The sequence below is a fragment of the Coloeus monedula genome (genome assembly GCF_965178545.1).
Source record: "Coloeus monedula genome assembly, chromosome: 1".
Classification (NCBI taxonomy): Eukaryota; Metazoa; Chordata; class Aves; order Passeriformes; family Corvidae; genus Coloeus; species Coloeus monedula.
The window spans coordinates 146,354,860-146,372,465 of record NC_138781.1 but is presented as its reverse complement, the minus strand read 5'-3'; the positions used below and the strand labels follow the sequence as shown (position 1 = coordinate 146,372,465).

At 36.9% G+C, this 17,606-nt stretch overlaps 1 protein-coding gene across 1 annotated transcript in view; it reads left to right on the top strand.

The window, feature by feature from the left end:
* Window positions 1-16,502, top strand: part of TAF2 (TATA-box binding protein associated factor 2) — a 38,489-nt gene extending 21,987 nt beyond the window's left edge. Inside the window, exons 13-15 of the mRNA XM_082293979.1 lie at window positions 1,498-1,727; window positions 4,914-5,019; window positions 14,906-16,502. Of these exons, the coding sequence (XP_082150105.1) occupies window positions 1,498-1,727; window positions 4,914-5,019; window positions 14,906-15,171 (602 nt within the window). The 3' untranslated portion in view covers window positions 15,172-16,502. The remainder of the gene's footprint in view (window positions 1-1,497; window positions 1,728-4,913; window positions 5,020-14,905) is intronic.
* Window positions 16,503-17,606: the final 1,104 nt, after the last annotated feature.

Below are 17,606 nucleotides of genomic sequence, written 5' to 3'. Positions count from 1 at the left end.
GACACACAAAATAAACAATTTTGATGTTCCCATCAGAGAATTTGTTTTTGCTTTTTCATGAGAGAAGAGTGTGTGCAGTGTTACAAGCGTTACCTCTTTTTGCAAGGAACAAATAGGGTATACATTCTTATTAAAGTTCATGGGGCTTTAAGCACTTAAATTTCTATGCCTCGAGATGACATAATGTTTCAATTAATTTTCTGTAAGGGATAACTGTAGCCTTCCAGGGTGCCTTGAAAAAAGTTGTTAGTTGACAAGCTAGTAGCCAGGTTTAAACATGCATGGTTCTAGAATCATGAGTTGCTTTCATTTAACATAAGCACATACAATAGAGAACAGACTCTGATTGATATATGTAATCTTTTTTTTCTCTCTGTTAATCTGAATTAAATTGATAATATTACAATAGTTCTAAAATTGATATTTTTGAATGTGTCATTCTCTGGAGAGTATTTTAATGTTAGAAATGTCCAATGAATATTCATGTTGCTTTCATTTGTAACTGGGTGAGTGTGACTGGTGATTTGTAACTGGTAAGTAAGCTAAGCTTACTCAAAACACTATTTTGGCCCCATAAAACTACTATTTACAAGGATAGATCTTGTAATTTTATTTTGTGCTAAGTCTTGCACAGCCACATTAACATGGCAGTTGGCACGTCTGTGTCCTGTTTACCAGATACAGTTCAATTCCTGCTGGGGAACAATATGTTCAATAAACTTGCAGTCAGTCAGGAGCTGGGCTGAGTTAACACCAGAATCACTGTATTTGCAGATTGCACCAGATGTTAAATGTCTTTCTGTTGTGATTGGTGCCAAATGTGCTTAGACCATTTGTGTATGAAGATATAAAAGCAGTACACAGTTTGCAGTGAAAAATAATAAAAAAATAAAGTAATGCTTTGTGCAGTAAGAAGATTTTTTTTTAATACAGTATTGTGTATTCAGTGAAGTACAGGACATAGTAATGATGTTAAAAAGCATGCCTGTGCATTTCTCTATCAATCCAGTTTCTAGAGAGTAAAGATCTTAGTCATGCTTAAAGCTCTTACTACATTTTGTGGAATACATAGGCAAATGCAACCAAATCCATTGATACAGGAAGCCAGTTTGGTAATAAAATGCTCTATTTACTTGCCCAGTAGGAAAACTTAAGAATGCAACTTGAAAAATAAAGACATATGGGTGTGGTTATTTTTCTTTTATTTTTCATTATGTTATTACAGCACTTACTTTTCTGGTCTTGTTCTGCTAAACATGTCTAACTTACAACCCAGGAAACTTAAAGCCTTTCTTTTAAACAGGAAAGTTTAAGAAGAAAAAAAGTTTAAAAAGAAAGCATATGAATTAGAGTTAATGAGAGCCAGGAATAATGAAGGAAGTGTATCTCCAGCACAGAAAATGTCATACTCTTCTGGGCCTAGATCACTTAAGCAGTTTTATTTGTGAGAGAGGAGGAGATTTTATCTCTGTATTAACAATCTCTTTTGGATTTTAGGAACTTCACATGACTGGAGATTACGATGTGGTGCTGTGGACCTCTATTTCACACTCTTTGGCCTCAGCAGACCTTCCTGTTTACCATTACCAGAGCTTGGACTTGTTCTTAACCTGAAAGAAAAGAAGGCTGTACTTAATCCAACGATCATCCCTGAATCAGTTGCAAATAATCAGGAACCTGTGAATAGTACTAACAATCATGGACAGTCAGTAGGATTTCAGAACACCGTAAGCACAAACTATCTGCATCCATCCTATTCAGCTGGCTCTGAGTTCTTGCATGGGTTGCTGATTGAATTTTGTATTGTGTTCAAGCCTCTCATGCTTTACCTAAGCTACCTTCTTACCTCGTTGCTCTTTATTCTGTACTCCTGAAAAGCTGGCATATACCATGATTTTTTGGACATTTTTTGTGTCACATATGCAAGCTTTTTACTTGTTTTTTTCTAGTCTCATCATTTCTGTTCTTTACGAAACTTTATATATTGCTTATGAGATATGAAATGATTCACAGAAATGTTTGATGCTGTGATGAAAACTTTTTTCATGAGACTGTTTCTTATAGGCAAGTTATCCAATTTTCCAAAACAAAACCTTTATCAGTGAATTTATTACATCTTAAAATACATAGATACACCTCATCTTAAATAACTTTAAGAGATGTGAAAGTTGGAAATCTAACACATCTGCATTGAACATTTGAATCTGATGTTTTAGTACTGTGCTCTGAAGGATTTGTAACAACTTCTGAAGAATGGCGTACATTCAGTTTGGTATCTTTCTGGATTCGGAGGGTTCAGTCCTAACACATATTCCATTGTGTAGTTAGAAAACAAATTTTTATAAACTATTAAGGTCATACTTTCCTCAAGAATAACTGCCACTGCTTCAAGACCAAGTATTTTTGTTGGACAGATTTAATTACGAGGGAAAGAAAAATCAACACACATGGAAATGAGTGATTTTTCTTAACAGTTTCAAAAACTGCATTTGGTGGAAACTGTCCAGGAGTAAATCCTAAAAGAGAATGTAAACATGTGATTAGCATGTTTGAAACTCTCTCCACCCTTTTGAATGGGATGGTTTACTGTTACTTTATCAGTTCCATAGTTAATGTCTAAATAGTTTTTATTGAAAAGTATACTGAGAATACTGGTTGACAGTACGCTGCAGGCCCTTTCCAGCAGGGGGAGAAAATGCTGGTAGAGTCAGATATTGTTAGACCTGTCCTGCATCTTTACAGAGCATGTAGTAAGTCCAAATTTGCTGTCCCTAATCATTAGAATTAAATACTAGGAAGCATTTTGTTGGCAGGTTTTTAGGCTGCAGTTCAGTGAACACCCAAACTTTTTTTGGAGCCAGACTATCAAAAGATTTCCTCTTAACTCTTCTTTTCCTAAACTTTCCTCTTCCTTGTGCTAGCATAGTACTTGTTGCTGCATAGTGAGCTGGATCAGGAAGGATCTGGTTGAACAGTACCTTTTTATGAACAGATATTTGAGTTTCCTGAGTCAGTTCGTCACGTAGCTGTAAAAATGCTTGTGGCACCCCAGGACAGAACTGTGTGGGGATGAGGCTGCTTCATTTAGCAGTGTATTGGCTTGCATTGGTGTGGAAATATAGCACTGGTATAAGCTTCAATTCGCAATTCATCCTTTGTATCTTCTCCTATTCCTCATCTACATTTTCCTAACCCCTTACCTTAAGGTAACCATTTCACTGTAACTCCCCCCAAATTCAGGGTACTGATTTTCCAGTAGCATAAAACAAAGACTGCCTCTTATGTCAGACAGTCCAGAAGTGTTTCACAATAGCAGTGCCTTGGACAAAAAATGGTAGGGATGAAAAAAGGGATGTATGTAACTGAGGGAAAAAAAGAATAAACAGGTGATAGAATTTATCAGATTAACTAGATTCTTTGAAGTAGACATACTCTGAGAGCATAAACATGTTAAAATCAGTACTGTCAGACCAGTGCCACTAAAGCTGCTGAGGATGGTAAAAGTTACCCACTTCATAAAATGAAACTTGATTGTTCAGGGCAAGAGTTTGTGGGGCTAGAGTGCTCTTTGTAGGATAGAGGCAGAGCAGTTCAGGAGAGCAATATATGCCCTTGAGAATCTATTATATATATGCCTTTTATCTAGTTTTTAGTGAGCTTCTAATTATGTTTGCCTCTGTGGATACTTTATTTTCCCTTCTAAATTTTGTGTATTGGACTTGTTGAAACACCTGTCTCCTGTTTTCATTACTATATGTATAACTTAGGAGACTCCTATTTTGATATTTCTTTGACCTTGTTCTTTTTATAATCTAAGCAGTAATTTACAAGACAGTTTTATTCTTTTTAATAAATATTGTTGTAAAATAAAGAAGAAGAAGTTATAAGTACTCATTATGATTTGAACTAAGTAAAGTAAGCTTTAGCTTTTAAAACAAACTGAAAGAAGATTTAGCTAAATCCCATGTGTAGATCAGAGGCTATCACAGTTTTTCAACTGAGATTTGGCCTGAGGAGAGTCAGCGAGGCACAGTTTTATAGAAAGGCTATTCAGAGGCAGCAAATGTTGTTGCACACCAACAGTACCATGATTGTGAGAAGCGACAGAAAAGATGCCAGTGCTAGATATGCAGAGGGAGCAGGGATAGAAGTAAAGAGAAACTATGTTTGTAGGAGTGGTTGGCACGAATCCATACAGGGTTTTAGAAAATACTTCTTGCCAGAACTACAGAGAAAACTCTGTTCAAATCACCCACTTTACTCAGAAGATTTTTCAGGTATCAGGTCTCTTTCTCTGAAACATGGATCTTGCTATCTTCTAATTGTGGTCTTTTAATGCCGCTTCAGGAGGATGATCATCTTATTAAGGAAACAGCATCCAGCATTTCTGGTCATCAGCAGGGGGTGAAGAGGAAGGCTGATATGCCACTCGGGTCTCCATTGGAGCCAGGGCAAATACTAGAGAAGAATGAAGACAGTAAAGTCAAACTCAAAATCAGAGTAAGAAATGGAAATTCAACTTGCACAATGTGTAGAGTGTTCAGAATAACAGCAGTGGTGTCTGCTGGCTTCCCTTGAAGCTGTGTTCAAACAAAAGACATGCTGTGTATATGTGTACAGCAGTTGTTATGCTTACTTTGGCAAAATCATTTCCTATCAGATTCTTTATTGGCTGGCAAGAACTAAAGTTGACAGATAATGCTCTTGTTCGCACAGCTTCACAATAAATTAGAAAGAAGGAAACACACTGACCCTTTTTAATTTTATTGAATTTTTATTCCTTTGCAGTGGTAGATATCACTTCCTTTCCCTCTCACCCCCAGTTTACCTCAAAAATGAAATATTTTAAATCCTGTTTAGTGATGTTTTTATGAGTTATTAGCATCTGCTTATTTTTTTTCCTGGTATCTTAGTTCTCTAACTCTCAAGAGGAAGAGGAAATTGATATGGACACAGTTCATGACAGCCAAGCCTTCATTTACCATCATTTGAATATGCTGGAGAGACCATCCACACCAGGTACGAGTAACTTTATAGGCAAGATGGTTGTATTTTTTTTAACTACTTAAGTTGTGAGGTGTTTTCTGCTACTGCTTATTTCCATACATACAGTGTTGGTAAGTGTTAAATATTACTGGAATTCCAGGATTATAAAGGGTGCATAAGAACTTTTCTTTAGGTTTCAGTAGATGTGTAGGTAAGTGTATACATATGTATTTTCACACATAGCTAAGTAAGACAAGTATAAATCACGCTTATAAAAGTGAAAAGCTAAGGAATGAATAAAAGAGCACAAAGCTGAAGTGGAACCCCGTAAGCGTTTAGGTAAAACTTGTTTCACCGTAGGTGTCATTTAAAAAATAGTAATTTTGAAGGTTAAAAAAATAGCAAGACTCTTAAGTAAAAAAAACCCCCTCAAATATTAATGATTTATAACTTAATATTAGCAGTTAAAAAACATACAAGCCTCAAAGGTATTTAGAAGGGCTTTCCAAAGCTGAAAAGATTCCATCTGTGAGTAAAATTGTTTCATTTCAAGCACTTCCTTTCTTTTACTACTTCTCTTAGTATCTATTTTCATACACTTGACAAAATTATTCTCAAAGCATAGTGTTTCTTAGAAACCTTAAGACAGGTTGAACATCATTGATGAACTTCCACCTTCTTTGCTTCTCTGTCATTAGCAGAAATTAATTGGTTAGTCTCATTTTCTCAGAATATTTTAACTGTTCAAAATTCAGTTCCAGAACATGCCAGTGGAGCTAAGCTGAAGTCATGTGACAATGTACAGAGCATTTTGAGGGATCTTCCATACAGATCCAGAACAAGATTTTAAGGTTGCAGTACTGTATTGTGTTAAAGTGAAGTTTTTGGCTTTAGAAGTAGAATTCAGAGTAATTACCCTCTTGCTTGTTTTTCTCTTTTTATCCAGTGACTGCATAATGTAAAAGAGAAGTAGACCTTAGCAGCAGGATCTGGAATGTTGGTTCCATCTTGAGTTGCCCTAGGTGCTGAGCTATGCTGACAGGTGACCTCATCTGCTTTCTCTGTGACCAGGCAATTTAGTGACCCCATTTTAAGAGAAGGGCTGGTGGATGCTGCTGCCCTGAGAATCCTGCTGAGGCTGGTGCCTTGGTGCCAGTGGTGCAGAAGCTGGATGCTCATACTCCATTAGGGCCTTGGACATAACATTTTTTCTTCTTTGGCAGATGCTGTAGCCACTAAGGAAGTTTATTTCTTTCTTTTAATTTCCTTATTTTTATAAAATGTAACTGCTGTCACTTCTCAGCTAAGAAATTAAGTTCATATGGGGACATTAAAACAAAGGGAGGTCTAGTTTCTGTATTCCAGATGGCCTTCAGTTAACGACATGTGCCTACAGCCAACTCCACCAGGACAGCTTTGCTGTTAGTTATCTAGAGTAGCAAAACCAACTTTTTGACTTACTTCAGCAGGGTAAAGGGGCAGGCTGCATGTAGGTTACTCTCATGAACCTAGGAGCCTGTATCTGCAAAGCTTCAGTTTAAACTTCTCAGAGCTGCTTTGAATTTTGTTCTCAATGTTACGGTCAACCATCACATTTTCTGTTATGGCAAACAATGATGCATCCAGGGCATGCAAGTGCAAAGCTGATCTGCTGACGATTAGTATTTATAACTCTTACATGATATTTTGCAACTATTTTTTTACTAGATTTACAGACACTATGGAATATAAAGTCATAAACAAAACTCTGCCAAATACTTCACAAATAGGACTTAGGGGACCCTCTGTACGCCAGCTCTGTGGTCAGGGACTATTGCGGATTAAGTTTGTGCTGGAGGTCAGAAAGGGTAAAGTCTGACCAAGAATGGAGAAATGGCCACTTGATTGGTCCTTTTATAGACCTACAGCAGACACAAGCTACTTCAAGTCTTGCTTGTGTCCTGAATGACCTTCTCACCTCTGTTATTGAGACATTCAGTGCACTGTAATACATTTTCTTTCCTAGGTAATAAATGAGACAAATGCCATGTTTTGTACCAGAATTTACTTTAAATAGTAAGCCTATGAAAAACGTTATTTTGAAGCACTTCGGATTATTTTATTCTTTTTTTTTTAGTTTGTGCGGTTAGAAACAGTTCCACTTCACATATTCTTTGCTTCTAAAATTTCACCTGTTTCTTATTCATGGCATTTTTCTTAGAAGTAGAGATGTATGAATTACAGACTGAGTAAATAAAGATAGTTCAATCTTTAGGAAATGGTACACTGCTGAGAAGAAACAGATGGGGAGAAATAAAAGCATGCATAAACGAAATTGTTCACACATAGGAGTGTTCTGTTTTACAAAGTAATCACAGGGCCTGTGAGGTTTTACAACAATGATGGAGGATGGGTGCATTTCAGGGAGTGATTGTTGTGAAATAGATTGACAGCAGGTTCTGAAATGGTCTCAGTATCTTGTTAGTAAATCTGCCTCAGTTCTGACTCCTGCTTGGAAGGAGTGAGCTCTTAGTCCACCCGCAGTTTTCCTCCCCCAGCTGTGGGCAATGTCCCCACATGTCACATGAAGTGTTAGGTCATCAGCCAAACACAGCATGCGAAAAGCAGCTGCCAGCAGGAAGTTCATGTTGGGTCCTGTCTATCTGTGGTTTTTTGCTGGATTGTTGGGTTGGGGTTTTTTTTCACATTTCCCAGACCACTGCAAATGATTTGGATTTGGTCAAATTGATGTAACCCCCCTAACTCCAGGAAAATATGATTTTCCTTTAAAAGTTGGGGGGGGAGGGGCCGGCGGGGGGGGATGGATTTTTTTTATGGTTCTACCCATGGATGTGAAAGGTTAAGGCTGAGACAATAAAAAAGGTAGTCTAATACAGCTTTTGCTGGATTACAGGTTTCAGTGTTATAATTACAGCACCTGTCCAAGTTCATACAGAAAATGAATGGTTTAAATCCTACTGAAGCATCCTGACTATGATAGTAGAACTGTGGACTCTGGTAGTTGTGAGGGAATCTAATAATTTTATCAAGAAATTATTAAAACAAAACAGTAGTTGTGAACTGTCTGAAGAATGCTGTTGTGATGATTATTCATCTGCCCTTAGGGCTAGGAACTTGGTAGCCTCCTTTGGACCTCCAAGGCTGTGCAAGGCTACATTTCTAATGTGAGAACAGATTTTATTTGCTATTAATCATCAAGAATATTAGGAATGCTCCCTTCACTTAAATCTTAAGTTAAAGAATTTCAAGATCAGATTTTGTGTAAGCAACACATCTGAACTCTCAGGCTGTAAGGTGACTTGTCTTGCTTTGTTGACTTCAGTGAAATCAGATAAAGGTACACTTCTCTAATATTTCACTCATCTGAAAGTACAATACGTCAGAAGTAACCTTTAAAAGGTTCTGCTGTATCTGTCAGTGGTTATTGATTGGCCTGGTCTTTTCTGCTTTCAAAATAAATGCCTGGCTGTAGGCTGCATGATCTGCCAGTGAAGTTACATGTTGTTATGGCTCATCACTGATAAACACTTAATTGAACTTTTTCCAGCTAGTTTTGATGGTTTGAAAGTTGATAAAAAGCAGTATCCAATTCTCTGTTTCTGCAAAGGAAAGAAAAAAAGTTCAGTGATGTTCGCTTTGTGCACTGGCAGTCTTTTTTCTGATCACATTCAGAGGCAGTGGGCTTTGAGGACACATCCTGAGCATTCAGATTCAGATCAGATTCCTTAGCCATTCTGTTAATCCTTTTGCAGTTTTCTAGGATAATCAAATTGGAAATTGCCTCTGCTGACTTTGTAGGTTGTTCTGTTTGCTGTGTAGATGTACATGAAACTTTGGAGGTCTAGACCACAGTCATAGTGTTGATTATGGTCTTGTTTATCACAGTTAGTGCACTTTCAGGAAATTACGGCTTATCTGGATTGACTTTTTTCTGGAACAGTTTGGACATACTGCATATGCTGCAGTAAAGTGTAGAAGTAAACTAGTGTAGTTCCTATATTTAAACAGTACATTTACAACAGCAGATCCAAACCTGAGGTGCAAATGACTGCACTTGGAGTTTGGATGCAGGAATAAATAGGAATTCAGTCCAAACTGCCTGAGAAGCTCTGCCGCTCTGCAGTTACCCAAGTTAGCTGTAAATGCACTGGTACCTCCAAGTCCAGCCATTAGTGGCTCTCTGCCAAAAAGTGCTGTGGAAACATCATGCATATATAAATGAACACTTCTTGGATATGAGGACACCACTGACAATGATAGCTTTTTGCTTTACTTTCTAAGGAGGTAAAAGTTGTTAGAGCTGTTCTGCTAGAATGCCTTTTAATAACGTATAATATTAATACAGTATCTGTTACACTTTATTACCCAAGATATAACTGTTCCCAAACTGGTATCTCATAGGCTTTGAGGTTTGTAGATAAATTTGCCTCACTGAAATAGTATGTGGTTAATTGTACACTTCACAAGGAATGGTGTTTTCCAGTGCTTTACCCTGAAGTAAAGAAAGCAGATTTAATAGAAACACAAGCCCTGCAGATAGTGACAACAGAAATGAGAATTGCATCAGTGTGTGGCTGCAGTGTGTCAACTCCATGATTTACTAAAAACAACATATAGCTGTGACTGTCTCTGAGAAAACAACTAAACACTGTCAAATATAGAGGATGAATAAGGCTAGCAAGTTTTCAAGTGAACTACCTGAAACTGATAGAGGCACAAAGTATTCTAAATTGGCTGCCTGATATAAATGTTCTTTCTTTCAAAAATAGGAATTTCACTAGAATGTTTTAGAATATTAAAATAAGTGCAGTAAAAATAACACCATAGTCAAGCTATTCTTTTAAGTATAAGGCAATATAGTTGTTAAATCAAAGTCAAATGAGGAAATTAATAAACTTTTTACCAGTTAAAGGTAATACTTTAGTTAAAACACCAGCTTGTCTATACAATACTTTAGTTACACCTTTGGTATATGTATCTGGAATTGTCTATCTGATTTTAAATCCTACTGAAAAATTTAAGTCAAATGAGTCTGTAAATTGGAACTAGTTAAAATGTTTACGTTGGAGCCAAATTAACTGATTTACTTAGCACATCTTCAGAAACCTTTGGGCTGGTTTTATTTCTTTTGACAAGACCTTTGCTTCTCACCCTCAAACTTTTTTGTCCCATGGACCTTAAAAGAGCACTCTCCTAGAGAGAAAATTGATAATCTTTTTCAGAGACATATAATTTGAAAATTCTGCTTCTTTAGACTAATTACAGGACTTTGCATTCTGGATACTTGAAATCATTTATGCGTGGTAACTTTTTCTATGTACTTTGTTGGTGGTTCAACAGATGCATAAACAGAGCATTAAATTAAAAAATGGTGTGTCTTGGATATTTCCAGGGTAACACTAAAAAGAAAAGAAGAAATAAGGAAGAACAGGAAAAATTTTGAAACAGTTTTTATGGTATTTTCCCTTTTCTGAGTGTTTTCTCTTTATAGAAAATGCTAGCCAGAGATGCAGTTTAACTGCTAGGCAAAGAGAGTGCATTCTCTTCCTCTCTGGTAAGCTTTCTTTGAGTTCTGGGAGAGACACGTTAAGTGCTTGCGTGCTTATGTTGATGTCTCCCTCTTCCCAGAGCTTGTCCATGTCAGGTGCTGGAGCACCAGCCTGTCCTCAGGACCCATGGCTTCAGCCTTTGCTATGATTTGTGAACTTGGTTTTTCCCTCTCTGATATTTGAATAAATCAGGGTGCAAATGGGATAATTTCAAACAAGTGTCAATTTGTAAAAATCCTGTATAAGCTAGCTGTTTTACCTTGATTGGCCATGCAAAGAAACAGAGACTGTAAGTTTGTGGCATCCCACTCTCTTCACACAGAAAAAATCAGAAACATAGTAGGGACCATATGAAAGATCTCATGAAAGCCTGTTGACATGTTAAAGTCTCAAGTAACAGGTTTTGAAACTGTAGAAGTTCAATAACAAAATCAGAGAAAAACACTCTACCCAACAACATAGTTGAATGTTAATGCACCAATGAGTCTTACAAAGGAAAAAAATTCAGTGAGCAGGGTGTTATCATTATCTGACAGCAATTTCTGTTACTTTAAAGCTTATCAGGACCTAAATCCCTTTAATTTTAAAACTAAGCTACCAGATCTGTGTTTTCATATTTTATTCTCTCTCACAACATCTACAGCATTTGTATTTGTCCTTGGGGCAAATGGTACACAAAGATTCTGATCTTTCTCCTATGGGATCATAATCCTGTCTAATTTTAAACACCTACCCAGCTGGCTGGAACACCACAAAGCCAATAATTACATTGGAATCTCCACATCCTAAAAAGGAGGAGATCCATGTGGATAGACACATGTATGTGAATTTTCTTCCAAGGAATGCTACTAACCACTTCAGAAGCGAGCTCCTGGGCTCGCCCTCCACTTATTGTGTGTTTTTGTGTTTTGAGAAATGCGGGTTTCAGTCCTGCTCTCTGTGCCAGGAAGAAGTGGGTTCCCTGCAGGAAGAGGGAGTGCTCTGTGTCTCTTTGCATCAGTCCTGCTACCTCCATTGGTAAAAGGATGATTATACTGCCCTGTGAGGCAATTTCTCTTTAGTCTTGCTTTCCTTAACTACACTTGGCATGTTCCTAGCATAGGCTGTAAGTAGATACTAATTAAAAGAAAGGAAAAAAAAAAAGGTTCTGTAGGTTCAACACTGAATTTTATGTGTGGAAATCTGCAACATTTTTGGTAGAGCATTTATCGGTGTTCAATCTTTTGGAGCCATCATCCAGGATCAATGTATTTGATTCTTGATTTCAAAGCACTCTTTAACAGTAGGAGGAAATTTTCTGGATAGCTGTTATTTTTGCATTTAAAAACTCAGCAGACTAGAGTCACTATTGACCTCTATGAAGAAATTGTGTGTGTACTCCTGTTGCTGGCTCAGTAGAAGCAGATTTTTGTAATGACATTCTTTCGTTTCTTACTGACGTCTTTTCCATATTACCAATGTTGACTGTTTCCATAAGTGTCAGTAGCCCTTGAGTTGCAGTTGGACCCCATTTCTCACCTTCCTGAAGATCTTCCTGCCTCTCTAGGTGGTGACCACCACCCCTTCAGTCCTGTTGGTTTAAACTACTGTTGTATTTGCTCCCTAACTTATTGCAGTCAATGGTATTTAACTGCTTTAACAAACAGATTTTTTTAATAACACACCTGAAATAAGTAATGAGGTGATAATACAGACTGTTGCCTTAGCAGAGCTGGTAGTTCAGTAAACTACAGGAAATTAGCACAAGTGGCAGGTCGTGTAACAGAGTCAGGAGAGTCTGGTTGCATCCTTCATCTTCACTTGACACTGCTGCTACATCATCCCTGCAGACTTAAGCCAGTGTTTTTATACCAGTTCTGATTAAAATTTTTAAAGTTAGTGTCTAGACTTACAGGTTTAGTTTCCATATAAAAATAACTCCACAATTTGGAATTAATGGAGCTGAGAAGTTTTAAGAGTTTATGTCACGTTATGTGGGTTTTTTCTTCTATTTGAAGTTGACTTCAGTTTGCCATGTGTATTTTATGTATCATGTGCCTGCAGCTTGAGAACACATGACAATGTTTTCTGTACTTTAGGTAATCTTTTGTACATTTCTTAATACAACCAACCAGTGGTCTTCAGCCTTTTTGCCAGGACCTTTATTTCTGTGTTACTGGGAGCCCTGTTTGTGTCACTGCCACAGTTCACCTTTAACTATTGCAGACTATTTTAACAGTGTCAAATACTGCCTGCTTTGGTTTTCTGAGATACAGCCTCCACCCTTTCCTTTTCTAATCGCCTGAGTTGGACATACTTCTTTTTTCACCATTGTGTCTTCTGTTTAGTGGCTGGTTTTGTAGACTTGCAGCTGCTAAATAAAGTTGTCTAAGCACTGAATGCTTTAGAGGAAGGAGCTCAGGTTATGGGGATAGGTTTAGATACAGGAGGAATTCCTTTAAAAATGAAGTTGGAAATCATTACATTGTGAAGCAGTCTTGTACCTTTGTACATCAAATGCAGTATACTTGCACACTGTCTGCACTGTTGAGAATGGCTCCAGACAACAATGTAAAAAAGTGGTAGTAGGTATGCACTGAATTTGGAATTGGTGTGCATCTCCTCTACCTGCCATAAGATACATAAAAAAGTAAAGTTGTGAATTCTGACAATAAATTTTTGCATTGATAACATGAGCTTACTGCTGCTTAGTTCTGATTAAATAAAAATTAAAGCTTTTAAAATACTTCTTTATTAGCAATTTCAAGTTCATAGGAATCTATTGTACTCTAGACTAGCCTCCTTCATAACCTCAGCAGAGTTTTATATTGCACCATACTCCTGTCTTGTGGTTAAAACCAAACATATTTCTAGAAAGACATCATTTTGCTGTATAAGACTTCAAGCAGTAGAAATTCCACCATGTCCCCATAGTAAGTTACTGATTATCCTCACTATAAAAATGTTTTGTGTTTCTATTCTGACTTACAAACACTTTGTATAGATGTAGATTTTGTTTTTTCCAGACTTACTTAAAAACAAACAAAACTTACTTACAAACAAACAAAACAGCTGTACCATCTAGAAATTTCCTGTATATATTCATAACTGAATCAGTCCTTAATCTTTTGGGTAAGGCTAGAAAGATTGCATGGAAATTGTTCTCAATACTTGATTGTCATAGTATAGTACAGGGAGCTGTCTCTTTAGACTTCCAGGAATCATTCCCACAGACAAATCATTCTTGCCTTTTGAGTTACACAACCAACCAGCCAAACAAAAAGATGTACTAGAAAATAAATGTGTTTTCAAATATACAGGAGAAGGTAATTGCAAAGAACATAACACAGTTTCTTGTTATTTGTTAATGGGGATATTTTCACCAAAAACTGGATGGGAAAAAAAAAAAACATTTTTAAAGTAGCTATGAAGAAAATCCATTTTAAGTAAAACTTAGAGGATTAGTTGCCTTAAAAATCCGTTGATGCTTTTCTACATTTATCTAGTTGTTAAAGCATTCTTGCAATGTGATTTGATTCAATTTCAGCCTAAAGGAATCTGAGTGTTCCTACCTTCTGAGCATTTGCACTCTTTAACAAAGGTATCCTTAGAATAATGCCCTTTAATCTCTACTATTGAAGCTATTGCAGTCTGTCTGAAATAATGAAATATTAAATGAGCCAAAGAGAGAATGAGAATTGAGATGTCATGGATCGTATTTCCTTCCTCAGGTTTAGATAGGAGGCTTGCTCAATATATAACTGTTCTAGTGTACTTGTGAAATATGTACTGATAAAGATGGTATAATTGTCTTTACTGGGATTTGGTTTTGTTTAAGAAAAAAGCTTTGTATAATCTTTCAAATAGGCTAAATTGGTTGTAAGAGGCAATTTTTAGAAAAATCAGTTTAATTTTCCACTGTCAGAAGGTTTGTATGTTCTTGTGGGGAGCTTTACTTCCTGACTAAAAAGAGTTCACATCCCAAAAATGCACTTTTTTATGCCACTCTTGCACTTTTTATCAGCATTTTCACAAGCAATTATATTTGCATTATTCAGAGTTATAGTGGCCTTCCTGCTCTATTCGAAAATGAATTTCAGGAAGCTAGTATGACTTGCAGTTTCCTAGGGCTCTTTAAAGTTCCAGATTGCCTGGAATACTTTTATGCTGTTGAGGAAGGAAAGATCATCTCTAAAAATTGTCAGTAGTGTGGGAACTTTAATGGCATGTTCAGAACCTTCTCTGAAGCTAAATGGTACAAGCATCATAACAGATTCCATGTTTGTATGTTTAAATGATAATGTAGGTTTTATCTAATATTTCAGAATTCCTTATGTTTGGAAACAATGCAAGTTAAACATTTGCTAATCCCACTGTATCCATTCTTTTAGGTAAGGAACAGTCTTCGGGAGAGATAAACATGCACCCTGTCTCAGCAGCTCCACTCTCTGTGTTTAGTAAAGAATCAAACTCCTCAAAACACAGCGATCACCACCACCATCACCACCATGAGCACAAGAAAAAGAAGAAGAAACACAAGCATAAGCATAAACATAAACATAAACATGATACTAAAGAAAAGGAAAAGGATCCCTTTGTTTTCTCTAACAGTCCAGCCAGTGCACGATCAATTCGTTCCCCATCACTTTCAGACTGATACCAGTGGCTTCTCTGGAGTTCAACTTGCAATATTCTTGGAGTGCTTAGAAGGATGTACATAACTATAGCTTCTATCTTTTTTTATGGAACTAAGAATATGCGAATTGCCTTAGCAATTCAGAAGCTCTGCCACCTTTGAAGCCTTCTTTTTGCATATGTGGTTGTTGAAATCTGATTCAAAAAATATGGTTTATGATTCTGACTCATTTTGTATTTCACTGTTCTCCACACCTCCCACTCTTTTTTCCATTTTAAACAAAGAAAACAGCCCTTTATGTAAGGGCCCCATGTCCACTGGCAACCCCCTGCACATCACGCTTACCATGTGTATTGCCAGAATCAATTATGGTTTAATCCTTTGAAGAATGTTAGAGGCAGAGTATGTTTTAAGCAGAAGCCAATTGCCAGGCCTTTGGTGACAGGCTGTTTCCAGAGCAGTATTGTGTTACTAAGTGTAGATCTCCTCAGAAGACAGGGATTTTCTTTAGTCTTCAGATGGCCTGTTTCTTGCTTTAACCATTGCAACGTTATGTCAGACTTAAAAGAACAGTATGTAGAACATTTGCATTTTTCAGATACTAAAACTCTTGAAAAATTCCAGACTGCTTTTAAGCTGGCGGTATTTATTATGGACATGAGCCTTTGAATATGATTAAATTCTGCAATTGTTTTGGGAATTTTAGCAAAATCCGTAATGCATGTTTTGTCCTGTAATCAGGCTTTTAAAAATCCAATAAAGTTTGCGAATTATTTTGACAGAGGCAGAATTTTTTCTTCAAGCTTAACATTGGAATATGCTTTTGAAAGATGTTTGCTAAAATTAAAAAAGTCTGAAAAACCTAAAAATTAAAATATTGAAAAATATCTGTTTCTTCCTCCTGAGGGGTGGTTTGTTTGGAAGCAAGATCAGCTCATGAATCCACAAAAGAAATATGTTAGTAGATGAAACTAGGTCTGGGACTTGAAACTATGGATACATTTAAATTTCTTTAGCTGTGTTTTATGCAGTGTACTATTGATACCTAGGAAGTGTTTTATTTAAAAGCTTAATTTTTAAAAAGTTTTAATAATAGAGATAAATAATCTCTGCCAATTTTTATCTGTTTTCTTTATACGTGTGTAGAAGCAGGGTTTTATTTCCATGCACTGGTTAGCTTCTGTTGCCCAGAGTTCACATGGTGTTCTATAAGATGGTTGTATTTGGGTTAATATTTTTTTTTTAATTTTCACAAATTTTTATGAGAGACTGATTCTCCTTCTTAGAGCAAAGAGAGAAGTTCAAGAGGGACCCAAGAAAACTTTTTTTTAAGCCATATTCTGTTTCGTGAAAGTTAATAAATACTTTTATATTCTATACCTGCTGGTGAATCCTGTAATTCTTGGAATAAAAAGTTATCTGTAGACTAGAAAGATGATAGGCTCAGGTATTTGTAATATGCATATACTTATTTTGTTATTCAAACACCATATCCTTTCGATACTGCATGGATAGTTGTGCTGATTGTTGCACTTGGAACACATGTTTGGGCTGGATTCAGACACAATGGTCCTGGGCAACACCGCAGCCTCTCCTATCTGCAACTTTGCCTTGTCAGGGGAAGCCCACCTGGGTGTCCTTTTAGCAATAACTGCAAGCTCTTGGAGCTTAGGTGAGCTAAAGGTGCAAGAAAAACACCTAAACGTGGGATGAAAGAGGTACTGAGCGTGTTTTGGGTACTAACCATATGTGCAGCTCAGCACTGCTTGTGAGACAGCAAGTAATAGCTCAATGGAAATACTTTGAGGTGTTTTTCCCTTGGCTAAGGAGTGATGTAACAGTGCCAGGGGTGTTTGTGGGAGACCTGGGCTAATAAGCAATGAAAGCTGGCATTGTTTGGGAGATTGAAGGCAGATGCATTTATGTTTTAAAAATGAGGTCATGGATAATTTAGGCTGGTGTAGTTTCTACTTTTGGAGATGTGGATTTACACTCTTAGGCTGGGGGGAAAATGTATTGTTCAGTGATACAGGCAGAGAACTGAGGTGGAGCTGTAGCACAGAAATTGTGCCATCAGAGGTATTGCTGTATGACTTCAAGTGAACTGTTAAATATATAGTAAATATATGGTGAAGATACTGCCAGTAGAAAACTGGAAGGTAGGGGAGGGACAGAGAGAATCTAAAAAAGCTTTTTCTAGTGCAGTTTCTGAGGTTACATCATGTTCGTGGTTCAGAATATCCATTAGTGTATTTGATGGAATACAAAGTTTGAGGTCTGCAGGTGGTGCAACATGGATAGGCAATGTTCACAAACAGTAAGTGTGCTCAGAAATCAGAATAATTCGGCAGATTGCACAGGTGATTATAAAAAAGCAAACTGAAATTCAGAAGGAACGAATGTGAAATACTGAACTCCAGGGAAAATGGAGTGTCTGAAAGCAAGCCATTCTCCCC